Source organism: Polypterus senegalus, chromosome 11, assembly GCF_016835505.1.
Source record: "Polypterus senegalus isolate Bchr_013 chromosome 11, ASM1683550v1, whole genome shotgun sequence".
NCBI classification, from domain to species: Eukaryota; Metazoa; Chordata; class Cladistia; order Polypteriformes; family Polypteridae; genus Polypterus; species Polypterus senegalus.
In genome coordinates, this window is record NC_053164.1 from 103,398,629 (window position 1) to 103,415,611 (window position 16,983).

At 37.3% G+C, this 16,983-nt stretch overlaps 1 protein-coding gene across 1 annotated transcript in view; it reads left to right on the forward strand.

Annotated features, from left to right (window-relative positions):
- The window catches only part of kiaa0930 (KIAA0930 ortholog), a 152,845-nt gene that overhangs the window by 100,182 nt on the left and 35,680 nt on the right, over positions 1-16,983 (forward strand). Inside the window, exon 4 of the mRNA XM_039769410.1 lies at positions 9,179-9,256. Within this exon, the coding sequence (XP_039625344.1) occupies positions 9,179-9,256 (78 nt within the window). The remainder of the gene's footprint in view (positions 1-9,178; positions 9,257-16,983) is intronic.

The following is a 16,983-nucleotide window of genomic DNA, read 5'->3' on the forward strand; positions in this document are numbered from 1 at the left end:
AGATTGCACTGATGGTGAACCAGCTGAGGGAGGGAAAGGCTGCAGGCATCTGTGGTATCCGGGGTGAACTTCTCCAGGCTGGTGGTAAGGCTATCCTTCTGGCATTGCAAGCAATCTTTGCTTCCATTTGGGAGACTGGCATCATCCCGACTAACTGGAAAACGGGACTTGTCGTCCCTGCCTGGAAAGGGAAGGGTGATCGCCTGGATTGCAGCAACTACAGGGGGATAACACTGCTCTCGGTGCCGGGTAAGGTCCCTGCTAGGGTTGTTTTAAATAGGATCTGTGATCACTTGCTCACCTACCAGTGACCAGAACAGTCTGGTTTCACACCTAAGAAGTCTACCATCGACCGCATCCTAGCACTGAGGGTTCTCATGGAGCGCAAATGCGAATATCAGCAGAGTTTCTTTGCAGTCTTTGTCGATTTTCGTAAAGCGTTTGACTCAGTTGATCGAACTGCCCTGTGGGACATCCTGAGGATTTGCGGGATCCCCTTGAGGTTGCTGGATATCATGGCCGGCCTGTACACTGGTAATGTGAGTGCTGTGCAGAGTGGAGGCAGGACCTCTGTGTTTTTCCCAGTTGATTCTGGGGTTTGTCAGGGGTGTGTTCCTACTCCTACTCTGTTCAATGCATGTATGGACTGGGTGTTGGGCAAGGTCGTGTGGTCCAGCGGCTGTGGGGCATCTGTTGGTGAAGAAGGATTCACGGATTTTGACTTGGTTGACAATGCTGTGATCTTCAATGGAGGCTCTGATCGAGGTGCTCGAGAGACTGACCAAGGAGTCTGAGTGTCTGGCCTTGCGAGTGTCCTGGATAAAAACCAAGATCCAGGCCTTTAATGACCTCTTGGACACAGCCATCAGCAATGTGTCTGTTTGCGGAGAGAGTGTCAACCTTGTCAAGAGGTTTACTTACCTTGGCAGTAACATTCATGACTCTGGTGACTATTTCTATGAAGTCAGTAGACGGATTGGGAAAGCATGGTAGGGGTCATGATGTCACTGGAAAGGGGTGTTTGGTGCTCCTGATATCTATGCAAAAGGACGAAGGCCCAAGTCTTTAGAGTCCTGGTGCTTCCTGTCTTGCTATATGGTAGCGAGACATGGACGCTATCCAGTGACTTGAGACGAAGACTGGACACCTTTAGTACTGTGTCTCTCCGGAAAATACTTACCATTGGTTTGACTTTCTGTCGAATGAGCGGTTGCTCATGGAGTCCCGAATGCGGCACATTACCTGCATTGTGAGGGAGCGTCAGTTACGGCACTACGGCCATGTGGCACGTTTCCCCCGAGGGTGATCCAGCTCGTAAGATCCTCATTGTTGGGGTACCGAGTGGCTGGACCAGACCAAGGGGTCACCCATGTAACACCTGGCTGCGGCAGATAGAGGGTCATTTCTGGAGGGTGGGACTGGACCGCATGTCTGCCTCGGGGGTTACCAACCGGGATCCCGAGTTGTTTCGTTGTGTAGTGGGGGCAGCAAAGCACTGTACCGGTGCATGCTCCACCAACTTGACTTGACTTTACTTGTTACCCATACCGGCCAATTTCATAAAAATGTGTGAGTATTTATAAGGCTGAAGGAAGCAAGAAGAGTTTACTTTGCCAAACTGGATGTACAGTTAACAGCATTCCCTTTGAAGATCTGGATTATGATTGTACTGCTCTATTGTGTTTTTTTCGGGCTGGGTATGTATAAATGATTATACTACATTGTACACTGGAAGTAAAAGCTGCAATTTCTATATATGCTGTATAATGACCTGCCTACCTTACTTTTAGATGCCTTAAAACTTTTAGTCGCAAAGACTTTTTGTAGACTGTGATGAGTTCAACTGAACTCCCAAGTCTTTTCCTTTATAAGGTGTACCTTAAAGTTTCAAATGTAAAGATTTGTCTGTCAATCTTCTAACCCTCTTGTATATGTTTTGGGTCTTCTGGAACCAGGAGCTTTCTAGGCAGCATTATGTACAAGACAGGAACTAACTCAAGATGCAGCACCAGTTCATGGCAGAACACACTCATTGCACATGTGGAGTCTGTCATACAGGATGAGTGTACACTAACTCAGCCCGCAGGTTGTTAGGGTGTGTAAGTAATACCAGAATGCCTAGACCACCACTGTAGAGTTATATGTAATATATTTACTTCCCTTGAGTAAAACTTAACATTTGCTTGCATTAAACCACATGTGCCATGTATTTGCCAAGTCTAAATTATGTATTGGTCAATCTGTAGCAGTTTTGCTGACTTGGGTATTCAGCAGTCCCACTAGTTTAGTGTCATCTTCAGACAAAATCAGCAAATTCCATCTTTGTCTTGTTTCAATTGAAAAGAACTGTTGACCCACATATTCTTGAGGGATGCCACTTTTAACATCACCTAATATAAGGCAATTTCATACCCTTCTGCACTGTGCTTCTGCAGTTTTTATTTCATATAGCTAAATAACTAGCCACTGATACACCACTTAACGAAACCCCTTTGGAAAATCAAGGTAAATATTATTGTATGCATCATCCTGATTAATTGTGTTTGTTAATCATAAAATTGGAGCACACTAAGGAAACATGATTTGTCTCTAAAACAGTTTTCAGTGTTTTCTCACACATCTGCACTTGATTCATATTAAATGTGTTACTCAGTCTTTAATAGCCGTTTCTGTTAATATTCCCACATGACACATTGAGCTCAAAAGCATACTGTTACTAGGGTTCGCTCTGTCACACTTTATATAATGGGAAAACATCTGATTATCTCCACATTTCAGGATTTTCCCACTATGTGATAACTTTTGAAAAAATATGTGTCAAGGGCTTGTTTATATAATCACTAACTACCTTGACCGTTCTTAGGTAAATATTATCTGTGTTTGATTTAAGCTTTTACCAATACTTCTCTCTGTATAGTCTCCAAGTCATGTAGTATATCTTTCATATTTCTTGTGGCTGCTACTAGACTTTTAGTTTTTTTTGGAGTTTAAAGCCTTCCAAAAATTAAATTGACAACATTTGCTGTTTTTCTTTGCTGTGTATTTTATTTCCCCCTTGGTGTCCTTAACACATTTGACCTCTATTTTTTTCTTCCTGCTAAAATACTAAAAGAACATTCTGAGGCTGACTTTAGCTTGTCAGCAGCATTCCTCCCTAATGTAACTGCCTTTTGACATTTCTGATTTCTTTTTTTATCTGTTGTTTTTGTACATGTATTCTGTAAAAGATAACACTTTCCTAACTCTGCACTTGATTCATGTGGAACCTTTGACCAAATTGTAGCACTCTGCATTTTATAATGTGTGTATACAAAATAAGGAGGGTTATGTGAAATAGTTAAAAGTGACACAAAAGTGATTTGCCGGCAGTGTGTTTTTAGGATTTGGACTTCAAACTCTGAGGTTGTGGGTTCAGATCTGACTGCTGACACTGTGTGACCATGAGCAAGTCACTTCACCTGCATGGAAAAAACTAAAGATATGTAATCAATTGTAGCATGTTAATGTAAGTTGCCTTATATGAATACAAATAAAAATACAAATTTCTTAATAAGAAATTGTGCATCCTGTATTCCTGAGAGCTGTACTTTAATAAAGGGCTATCATTTACATTTCTTTAAGATGCATGGTTCTTCAATATTGAAAAGATGTGTTCTTATTGACATGAAATTCAAAACCTGTTTATTTTTTCTTCATTATTTTATTTCACAACAGACTTATTAAACATATTGCAAAAGCACTGCTCATTGTCTATACTGTAAATGTGAAGGCTTTCAGTGATGATACCTGGGACATGAAATTGCAAAGCAGAGAGGTGCACCTTGATAACTAACTTAAGGATCATTAAGACTTAATGACTGATGACCGGGGAAATCTGATGCCAGATTTCTCATACTTGATGCATCGAGCTTTGACTAGGACTGATGACCAATGGTATAATGGACTGTTAGATACTTGTGGGTATCCTAAATTTGACTGCATAATTTTTAATTAAACTGATGCAGTATGTGATGTTCTGCCATAAGTGACTCATAAAATTTTAATTTTAGCAGAACAGTATACTGTATATTTTTATTCTGCCTTGATAATGCTAAAGTATTTGCCTTTGGCAATATACAATCCAATGAGTAGAAAATATGGTTTAATTTAGAGCATTATTTAGTAAACATTAGTTTTATGTAAATACTACCCCCTTAAAATAACTGGCTAATCATCCATTGTGACTGATTCCTGCTTCTTATAGGTATCTGTAGGGATACGCTCCACCCTACTCCTACAGTTATAAATGTCTGTCAAGCAGTGTACTTATACCCTTAGGAAAAAGTTCAGGGAATGAGTTTGACATTGTGTTAATGCAACAAAGTATATTAATGACACTTATTGTTACTGTTGCAAGCAGATTTTGACACTGAATTTGACTTACCTGCTTTTAAAGTACTTGATGCATTGAAAACACATGCATTTGTGTTATTTTATCCATCATTTCTTCCTATTGAAGTAAAAAAAAAAATCTTAAATCGATATTTATGTGAGTCTTGCCTTCAACATAAGGAAGAGAATTACCAGAGCTAGGAAGCTGGATAATGGGTGGTTGGATGGGTAGAAAAGAGCAAGCATTTGCTTTCCTTGCTCCATTTCAATATTATCTGTAGAACAAATGACGAATGAAATGAAGGAGGTTGTAAAATATAGTGCAAGAATGAGAGGAATATTTTAAATGTCACTAAGGATTGCTGAGGAACCAGCTATAATGGGAAAACTAGGACAAATTTTCAAAGGGTAGTGGTCAAACTTCGAGGAACTGTGGCGCAGAAATCAATATCTGGAAAATGAAAGTGATTATCCTCAGCAAAACAGGAAGGATGGAAGAGGAAATAAAGATTAATGAAGATAATACGTAAAAGGGGTCAATCTTTTCTGCTATCTTGAAATCCTTATTACAAATGACTGTAAATGTCACCAAGACATTTGAAGAAATATATTTATAGGGATAAAGAAACATGTCAGAAAATTAAAGGAATTCCTGAGAAGACCTAAATAAGAATCTGAGGATGTTCAAGACACTAGAATAAAGCCCAGTACTTTATGAGCAGGAACAGTGGACAGTGAGGAAAGAAGATCTGAATCAAGTAGTAGTGATAGATAGATAGATAGATAGATAGATAGATAGATACTGTTATATATTTCCAGAAAAGAGATTGCTCATCAATGTACTCAGGATGAAAAACAGGATCATTTGTTCCCCAAATGGCGACACAGTGGTAGCGCTGCTGACTCGCAGTAAGGAGGCCTGGGTTTGCTTCCCGGGTCCTCCCTGCGTGGAGTTTTCATGTTCTCCCCGTGTCTGCGTGGGTTTCCTCTCACAGTCCAAAGACATGCAGGTTAGGTGCATTGATGATTCTACATTTTCCCTATTGTGTGATTGGTGTGTGTGTGTGTGGGGGGGGGAGTTTGTCTGGGCCCCTGCCCAGGGTCTGTTCCTGCCTTGTGCCGTGCTAGCTGGGATTGGCTCCAGCAGACCCCCCATGACACTGTGTTAGGATATCGCGGGTTGGATAATGGATGGATGGATGGATGGATTGTTCCCCAAAGAGACAGTATTCAAAACATCTTTCAACTGTCACTGGAAAGGGAAACTGAGAGTGATGTTACTGGCCTGGAGATGATGATGTCCTCAAGGAAAGGGAGAGAAGCAATGAAGTATAGTAAAATTGGAAACCAGAACCTGCCAAATGGCAAAAAACCCTAACCAAACCAACTAACATAAAAGTTAGTATCAGTGTGTAATTGGGGGCAGAAAGGTGATGCTGTGGTTAATCCTTCCTCACAGCTCCTTAACCCTGGGTTAGAATTAAGTCCTGTCTGCTGTCTCTGATAAGTTTGCCAGTTTTCAGTGAGCCCAGTTAGGTTTTTTGAATGCTTCAGTTTTATTATACATCCTAAAGAAGTACAAGTGAGTGAGATTAGCAGCTCTAAAGGTGCTCAGTATGGGCGAGGATGTGGGTGAGTTGGCCCTGCAGTGGGCTGTGCCCATTCAGGGTTGAATCGTTTCCTGGCCCTTTACAACTCCATACTGGAATAAGCTGGTCCAGAAATTAGAAATGAGAGAGTGAGCTTCCACAGCGACTGTTAAACAAAGTTCTGAAGAAAATCTTTATAACGTTAATTGTTACAGTAGCATATGTATTAAGTTTTAAGGCATGTTACTGGTAAATCTAATGTTAGAAGAACAAATTCTAAGAAAACTAAGAATGTTAATTTGTCATATGAGACAGTTAAAAGCTCATTAAGTATTATGTGGACATGTATTGGTTAGTCTAATAGTTCAGCTGTCATGTTTTATTTATTTAAGTTAAAATTGGCTGGTGAAGATAATTGATTTGCAATGAAAGACAAACATACTATGAATATTTAGAGTCCCTAATGACACTGTTTAGATACTTATATATATTTAATTGAATATTAGGTAAAGCATAATAAAAATGGAACAGCATGGTGGCGCATTAGGTATCTCTACATTGTGGATCAAGCATCCTGGGTTTGACTTAAATAAATGCTTAGACATTTTTCGTGAGGAATCAGCACTTTCTCCCTATGTTTTCTATTTTTTCTGACTTTAAATAGGACCCTTTGTGCATTAGTATGCATGTGTGGACCCTGAGATGGATTCTGTCTTGGTCTAGGCCTAAATTGGATTAAGCAAGTATGGGAATGGGTCATGCTAAAAATCAATCTCAGTTTTGCTTTAGCCGGGTATGGATAGATTGAATGAACTTTCTTTCTTTCTTTCTTTCTTTCTTTCTTTCCTTCCTTCCAGGGGGAAATTTGTGAATGTCTGAATTTGTTTACTCAAAGTTTTAGCATAAATTTAACTTATATACCCGTATTTAAAAGTACATGCGTGCAAGAGAACAATGACTTATTTGCCACATTGTTTGGTGTCTACATTATTTTGCTTTTTTCATAGTCTAAACTGCAGCTTTTGTTAAATGCTTTTCTTTGTCTTATGTCTTTCTTTGCCATTGCTCATGTATACAGTCTATAAAGAACTAAGCTCACTGCTAGTGTCTTCAACATCCTCTTGTTTCAATTCACCACCTCACAAAAATCCCTTTTATATATTAATATTCTACTAGAAATATAATCATGTAAATCAACTTAAAGAACCAAACTGATGAGAGTCTTTACAGAGAAGTCTTGAATAAACAGATCTGTTTTTAATAATAATAAAGATAACTTTTAACTGCAACTTTCATCAAGAAAAGCGGCTTCAGACAATAAGATGAGATGAGGAGTTTTTATTAATGTTTTTCTTTTGTATAATTCTGACCAGAACATTTGCCGAATGCCTTTTCATTGGTTTAGTCAAAACTGACTTGCAGAAGTAAGCCAGAGCATGAACGCTGAATTATAAATTCTTAGGGCAGCAGTTTTATAGGGGATTCCTCTGTCATGTAGGTAGTGTTGTTTATTTATCACCTTTAGCATGCAAAGAAACATTGGGTTTGGGGTTTGAATACTCCTCTGAATATTCCTCCCTGTGTGAATAGCGCTTTGAGTACTGAGAAAAGCACTATATAAATGTAATGAATTATTATTATTATTATTATTATTATTATTATTATTATCTCCTCTGTTGCCACCATTCAAATGGTGTTTGCACCTTATGCTAAACTGTAATGCTCAGTGCTTTCATTAGGACAAGGAGGACTACTGTTCATCATGTTTTAAAGGCCAAGGTGCTTTTAACAAGAAAACACACTACCCACTAGAAATTCAATCAAGGGGATCCCAGCCATGTAATACAGTAATTTACCTTCTGCACTTCATGAGATACTGCATCCATTCCTAAAAGATGTGTCTGCTGTACACAGGAGAGCTTGGCACTTTATCAGTCCTTCAAATAAGGGTCCCTATATGTGACACCTTGGGCTACTTAAAGTAATTAAGGTGAGTGTCACAGGTTGTATTGTGTTTATTTTAAAGCGTAAAAATAAAAACTTTTATATAACTTGTCATGTACCAGACCAAATGCTTGGGACTTTGTGATAAAGCAAACATGAATTTCTTACAAGGCTTTCTGTGATGCCTGTTTTAAAGGACTGCCCTCCGACATGCTCCATTTTCAATAGAGTCCAAGTGCAGGAGAGACAGTCTGAAGCTTTGGACAGATTCAGCAACCTGAGTTTTATATATATATATATATATATATATATATATATATATATATATATATATATATATATATATATATATATATATATAATATATATATATATATATATATATATATATATATATATATATATATATTGTCACACATGTGCGATTAGGAGGCAGTCAAAGAGCCTAAAGGTGAGTGAAACATCGCGAGATAGAGGGTTATCACGTGGTACTTACCCAAATCTCTTTTGGTCAACAGAACACCTGAAGAAAAATAGTTCCTCCACTTCCAGGTTCCAAAATGGCCGCGATGACGTCACTTCCGGCCAACCATGATGACGTCACTTCCGGCTCCATCAATCCACCTCACTTCCGTCCAATCATGATGACGTTGTTTCCGTTCCTGTTTCCAACGTCACTTCCTGCCAACCATTTCCTGTACCATAATCCTGTTCTGTATTATGCCGCCATTTTTGTCAAAGAAAGTTGTTCACCGTTTTACTTTTGAAACTCTGAATCATTTACATTCTTTATTGTCTGGACGACAATATATGGGGACGGTCCCCAAAACTTTGTTTTTGTTTGTGCTGTCTTCTTTGGGGAAGAATAAACACCACGATATATATACACACAATAAAATAAATAAAAAATATAAATGAATCAATTTTCTACCTAAACCAACATATTGCATTAGAAGTGTCTACAGAGTCTAATTAGTATCTGATTTAATTGTACAGTTATACAAGAGGTAAAAATAAACTTTGTTTTGTTTCTTACATGAATATAAACAGGTTCCGGGAAATCGCAGTGTCTGAAGTGCTCAGATCTGTTGGAGGCCTACAACTGTTCTGACTGAAGCTGGATAATACTCTCCATTTTCTATCAGCGTGACTTCACACACTTTTATTTTGAGCTTAAATACTGAATACATCATACCTGATAAGAAAGTAGAAATGGGTCTGAGTAGCAGGTTCTTTGCTGTTTTTTTAATTTTTAATTTTTCTTTGCTTTGCAGCTTGATTATGTGGTGACATGTGCAGTTTGTACTCGCTCTGATGGAGGGGATATTCACATTCATAAGAAGAAGTCGCAGGTGATTCTTTAAATAAAATTGCAATAAAATGTTACTGATAGGCTACTTTAATGATCTAGCTGACTGTATTAAGTCTTTAGTTATGCCTGTTTCTTTGCTCTCTTGTCTGTAAACAAGCATGTTTGTTCTATTATAATATACCAAGACTGAAAGAGATTATGATCCAGTGGTTGGGCAAAAAATAAAATAGTGGAGCCCCATTATAGACTCCACAATAGATCAAGAACATTTGGTCATCCTCTGAGGATGTCAACAATAAGAAATATGCAAATCAATATACCCTTCTATTGGTGAGCTTAACTATACACTAACGCTATATTCAATCAAATGACAAGTACCACTGCTCAATTCCGATTTTTTGCTCATATCAAATTTACCTATCTTGGCAGTTTCCTATCTAAGTGTAATGTAAACGCATCTATCCTGTGAAACGGCCCTCATATTTACATTAATAAATTGCGCTTGAGTCATCTGCATCACAAATGACAAACAAAATCACATTTATGAGATGATTCATGATATTAAAAGGAATTAAATTTACATGCTAGTAGCTAGTGTATGCATCACATTTTGCTTGGGAGAACGGCAGTTTGTTAGCTTTACATTATTAGATTGAGAAGGTGAAAAAAAGCCAGACCAGTAGCTTTTACTGTTTTTACAGTTATTGCTGGCACTGCTGAATCAAGAGATGTGTGAGTACAAGAAAGGAGCCAGTAATGGTGGGATTGTCACTGTTGCCACAGCTATGGTTCTCCTACATTGTTGTTTTGCTACACTGCCAGTGCTGGCTGATGACGAAAGTGCTCATTCCATCCCATCCAAAACAACACATAAATTCCAACTTGACCATTCTCATTCATGTTGGATGGCCCTGAAAAAATCAGATTTGGTTGGGCATTATTTTAATTAAAGGTAGGGTAAGGTAGCCCTAATTATTAGCCTGACTTGCTTGCCTCATGGTAGTCTCCTAGACGGACTTCCACTTCCTAGTACCCCTATTAAGTGCAGTTTATTGAATTTATCATATGTTTTCAAGATTGCTATACCTTTGATGGTTCAGTTAGTTTCTTCTGGTGTTGTCTGTGTAAGCTATAGCCCCCCCTTGACCTTGTATTTTACCTCTACTTTAGTAAGGCAAGGAATGGACACAATTACAGAGTGCAGTTGTGGTAAACATCCTTGCGTCTGAAAATAACAGTGGAGAAAGGGGAGATTTACTATTCAGCCAACACCTTACCCTTTAAGTGTCAGTTACTTAATTTAATTTTATTTTATTCTATTTAATTAGTCAGTGATTTTGGAATTCTTAGTACAGACTGGATCAAGGTGTTAACAGAATAACTTTCTCTTAAAACTCTCCTGCACAAAGAGATCATTAGTAAAAATAATATGTAATAAGATGAACAGTAAGTTCATAATTACATGTCTTGAAAGCTAAAGTTAAAAAAACAACAACAACAACATTTATTTATATAGCACATTTTCATACAAAAAAATGTAGCTCAAAGTGCTTTACAAAATGAAGAATAGAAAAATAAAAGACACAATAAAAAATAAAAATAAGTCAACATTAATTAACATAGAATAAGAGTAAGGTCCGATGGCCAGGGTGGACAGAAAAAACAAAAAAAAAACTCCAGACGGCTGGAGAAAAAAAATAAAATCTGTAGGGATTCCAGACCAAGAGACCGCCCAGTCCCCTCTGGGCAATCTACCTAACATAAATGAAACAGTCCTCTTTGTATTTAGGGTTCTCACGGAAGGATTTGATGATGATGGTCACGTAGACTTCTGGCTTTCAGTCCATCAATGTTGGAGAATCATGATGCTTTGAGTAGGTGGTGGTGGCGCAGGCCGCCACCACAAAGAAACCGGAAAAAGAAACAGAAGAGAGAGTAGGGGTCAGTATGGATTTTGGTGCCACTGTGAATAGTTATTATGATAAATTGAACATACAGAGTATCAGTATTAAGTTAAAATGAAGTTATAAAAAGGCCATGTTAAAGTAATGTGTTTTCAGCAGTGTTTTAAAATTCTCCACTGTATTAGCCTTGCGAATTCCTATTGGCAGGCTATTCCAGATTTTAGGTGCATAACAGCAGAAGGCCGCCTCACCACTTCTTTTAAGTTTTGCTCCTGGAATTCTAAGGAGACACTCATTTGAGGATCTAAGGTTACGATTTGGAATATAAGGTGTCAGACATTCCAATATATAAGATGGAGCGAGATTATTTAATGCTTTATAACCCATAAGCAGAATTTTAAAGTCAATCCTGAAAGACACAGGTAACCAGTGTAGTGACATCAAAACTGGAGAGATGTGCTTGGATTTTCTTTTCCTAGTTAGGATTCTAGCAGCTGCATTCTGCACTTGTTGCAAGTGATTTATGTCTTTTTTGGGTAGTCCTGAGAGCAGTGCGTTACAGTAATCTAGTCTACTGAAAACAAAAGCGTGAATTAATTTCTCAGCATCTTTCAGTGATATAAGAGGTCTAACTTTTGCTATGTTTCTTAAGTGAAAAAATGCTGTCCTAGTGGTCTGATGAATATGCGATTTAAAATTCAGATTACAGCCAACAGTTACCCCTAAGTTTTTTACTTCCATCTTAACTTTTAATCCTAATGCATCAAGTTTATTTCTGATAACCTCATGGTATCCATTATTGCCAATTACTAAAATTTCAGTTTTCTCTTTATTTAGTTTGAGAAAATTACTATTCATCCATTCAGAAATACCAGTAAGACATTGTGTTAGTGAATCGAGAGAGTCAGAGTCATCAGGTGCTGTTGATAAGTACAGCTGTGTGTCATCAGCATAGCTGTGGTAGCTCACGTTGTGCCCTGAGATAATCTGACCTAACGGAAGCATGTAGATTGAGAAGAGCAGCGGACCCAGGATAGAGCCTTGTGGAACACCATATCGGATATCATGTGTCTTTGAGTTGTGATTACCAGGGAGACAAGAGACCAACAGAACACCAGATACTCATCTGGACTGATTCTCCTGTCACAAACTCCATTCCATTGTTTTAATCGGCAGCTGCTACAGTTCATCTTTACCATAGCATTCAAAGAGGAATATATCTCTTGAATTGTGCAATAGAGATGACTACTGGATGAAAATTAATTGATTAACAGCAAGCTTGAGCATACATTTTAAGTAGCTTTACCTTTAAAACTACCAACAGTTTTTGAATTAACCCAGCCTTTGCATATGCCTCATTTGTTTGACTTGAACTTAATACTTAATACATAATAATTGTAAAGAATGAAATTCAACACTTTAGAAAAGCAATGTAACTAGCTCATTACAGGTGCTTTGTTTTATGAAATTGGCTATGAAATGAGGAAGATTAACACAATAAAAATATAAATGACTATTAGTATTACTGTGTAGTAAAACTGACTTGGTAAAAATATATGCTAAGAATCCTTTATATTTTTGAGTCATATTATCCAGCAATCATGCTTCTAGTTACAGAAGTGGTTTTTCAGACTGATGCCATAGAAGACCTATTTTTGGTTCCCAAAAGAACCATCGTATGAAACTTCCAGAAAGAACCTTTCCTTTAGATCCATAACATTCTTCATAAATAACTATGAATACAGTAGATGACAACAGGTGTATGAAATATTAATGGAATCCTGATTTTAAAGGGACTCTTACTTCATGCAGTATCATAGGCTAGATATCCTATTATATATTAAAGATTTGTTTTGCCCTTATGAAGAATGTTTTTAAAACCTCAATAACCAGTTTTATATGCAAAGAACCTCTTTCCAGAATTATATAGTTCTTTGTCAAGTAATGGTTCTACATGGAACCACACAACTCAGAAAAGTGCCACTAAGGCACCATTATTTTAAGACAGTGCAGTAGTGTGATCAATTGTTTCTTGTTTTGAACTTTTCACCTTATTGAGTACTATTGTTCCAGAAAACAAGCTTTGGATTCTGGGCTGGTCACTGTCTTAGGAAATTTTGCACGTTTTCCCTGTGTCTGCTCTCATTTTTCACTGGCTTATTTATTAAGTTACTGCATTTAACAGTATCGATGATGGTTCCTCGAGTTTAGTCCTGAAGAGCTGAATTGGGAAAAACACTGGGAAAAAAGAATCTTTCAAATGAAAGTCCAAGCACAGGATTGCAAAAGTAAAAGACATCACCTTTTATACTGCGGAGAATAACCTGGATAGAATTGAATTTTTTTTATTATGTCATCTCATTTTCTAACCCATTCAATTCAGTCCAGGATTGTGGTTTTAGGGACTGAGGCTGGGGCCTATCCCAGGTAGCAGACAGCACAAGGCAGGAACAAACCCTGTACATGGCACCAGCCCATCACGGAATGAACACACACACACCGACACACCAAACACACACTAGGGCCATTTTAGCATGTCCAATTCACCTAAACTGCATGTCTAATTATTTTAATTTAATCTGGGCAAATTTTAAGTTTGTATTATTCCTTTATGATGCAACTCAACAGAATGTTTTGCACTTAATTACATTTCAGTATGAGCAAAGCATTATAATAATAATAATAATAGCAATAATAGTCAGTCAGTTGCTAACCTGCTTTGTCCTGGACAGGGTTGTGGTTGTCTGTAGTAGCCTATCCCATCTAGCAAGGCAGAGAACAAACCCTGGGCAGGGCTAATACACATATACACACAAACCAAGCACACATTAGGGCCAATTTAGAAACTTGAGCCCACCTAACCTTCATGTCTTTGGCCTGTGGGAGGAAACTGGACCACCCAGAGGAAACCCACACAGACATGGGGAGAACATGCAAACTCCACAAAGAAAGGACCTGAGATTAATTGGATTCAGAACCCTGGTGTCCTTTACTACAAGCCAGCAGCACTACTGTGCCACCCTAATAATATGTGTTTTTAAATTTGTTGCTCACCCAGACTTTTTCAGTTATAGTATAATGGAAAATGTATTTGGTTATGTGCATTTCAGAGTGATGACAAAAGATACTCAGAACGATAAAAATATGTACTGAAAGTCCCTGCAAAACCCCAGTTGTAGTTCCATTAGTTGGTTTTGGTCTAGGTAATATGTTACCGTTTTTGTTTCAGCAGCTGTTTTTATTGCACAGCCTAACTACACAAGGTGCAAAAATCTACAAAGATCTTGTGATATGGCATTGATTTATTGTGAAATTCCTGCATTCTTTCACTTGACAAACAGCTGAAATGGAAAATAAACAGTATAACAAAGTTTGAGTGACCGCTCTCTCTCTCTCTCTCTTTCCTTCTTTTTGTTTAGATTTTCCTTAAAAGTAAATCACATTCCTACAATCATGTCAAACTTAACAAACCTAAATTCAAACCACAACCAAAAGAAAGAAAGGAGAGCCAACAACCAGAGCAAATATTTAAAAGCAGCAAGGAAGAGTATCATTTTCCCTGATATAGAATCTTACTCTAAAATGTTATCAATTAGATCCTGACTTATTTTTAAAAGGTTTATTTTTAAAAGGTTTTGAAGAGATCCTCTAGGTGAGAATTAGATTTTTTTCCAAATTCAAATACTATAGGACATCAGTTACCCACTGACTTAAAACAGGTGGGGTGGGATTCTTCCAGTTGAGCAAGATAAGTCTACATGCTAGTAGTGAGGTAAAGGCAATTTCAGTTTGTTTGTCCCTCTCCGCTTTAAGGCCATCTGACAGTACACCAAACACAGCTGTTATTGGAGTAGGAGAGAGGCTAAGGCTGCCGGAGAGGCATTCAAAGATTTTGGTCCAGAATGTTAATTTGGTGCATACCCAAAACATGTGGCGCAGTGCGGATGGAGCTCGATTGCAACTTTCACAGGATAAATCTTGTCTTGGAAAACTTTTGGATAATTTTAACCAAGATAAATGTACTCAATAGAATATTTTAAGTTGAATGATTGAGTGCTTTGCACATATGGAGCTGGAGTATATTATGTGCATGGCTGCCTTCCATGCTTTTCTGAAATATTAAGTGAATGATCTTTTCCCCATTGTACCCCGGGATCTTTGAGTGACTTCTCTTTTAATAATTTAATAATTCTGATAGCTGTATAATGGATTACCACATTGATTACCACATGCAATACGTTTGAAATACCTTCTGCATACAGACTGAAATGAGAAATCAAGCAAAATGACACCTTTTATTGGCTAACAAAAAAGATTACAATATGCAAGCTTTCGAGGCAACACAGGCCCCTTCTTCAGGATAAAAGGTGTCATTTTGCTTGACTTCTCATTACATACATAATGAGTAACACGGTACAACACCCTGGTACTACATATGTACAGACTGAACAATGGTTTGTAGTGTCTTCTCATAATAATTTTAACCTTACAGTTTTTCTGTTATACTAATATCATTATATAAATCGAACACAGAAGCCATCTTAAAATGTCTTTTGTTAAAGTGAAAAATTCAAAAACATTTTATACAAATTTAAAAAAGAGAAAAAAATTATAAATTTGTAAAAATTTATACCAAAGTAAACAATAAAATTGTGCTACATTTTTATTGGACTTGAAGAATTTTAACTTATTTACAGTATGTCTGTATTATTTAAATATAAGTACTGCCAAAATTGAGCAAAATATCTAGTACTTTATAGCATATGCAGGGTATCTATCTGTAATTAATGGTTCTAAGGTAAAAACAATAATGAAAAGGTTGGAAACATACTAGAAAGAGAAAAAAAAGCCAGTCAGTGTCCCTCAGACACCATGAAAGCACCACTCCACCTTCTAAGGAATTCAGCTTTCTGGTTGTGCTTTGGCAACTATTGAAGCCTTCATTTTTAGTTCATTTCATGACTTGTGTGGTGCTTAAATTAAAAAAATGCTATGATGCATATCCTTTGACTCACTAATAGTGTCATTGTGGGTAACTTACTGAGATTTCAAGTTAACCATACAATTTGAATAAAACACCAGAGATGTACAAAGATGTGCAAGAGTGCACATGTTCATGAGTAATCTTACTATTACGCTTCATCCTCCTACCTCCACCATGTGTGCTGCTTTAACTTGAAGATTTAACAGTATACTTCTGTTTATGCTGTAACTTGTTGCTACTAAGTCATCTAAAGGATTTCTGAGCAATTCACATATATTGATCATGTATCTGAAAGAAGTTAAAATTACATAAAACTTGCTTAGCAGAATAAGTGTCTTTGATCATGTGCATTGATTTAATATTGTTAAAGAGAACATAATTGTCACTTTTGTTGACTGTGCTCTCCCGCTCTTACTAGAAATTTGGATGATGGCTCCTTTGTGATGTTATACCCTCAAGGGTTGAAAATCCAGGGAAGTGGTCAATAATGATTAGAATAAATGTCCTTAGTGACAAGAAGCTTCATAAAGATGCCGAGGCCCCCACCATTGACTTCAGTCAGTTGGCATGGTCTCATCTCCGTGGTCTGACCAAGCTCTCTTCTCTAGTTGTGAGGTTTACCTTCTCCTGAATTAAAGTACATACATTTAGTTAAGTGCACTCTAGATTGTTCTTTTCTGTCAGTGTCATTTGGTAATGACTCCGTGCTATCTTCTATTCTAAATAGTATTCTGCTGTTCTTTTGACATATCTTGCGCATTTTTAAATTTAAAGAATTTCAGTTAATCGTAGTGGATCTCTTAACTTTAATCAGTAAAAACATTAATCCATCCATCCATTCATTTTGGACCCAATTTATCTGCTTTAGATGAACATGAT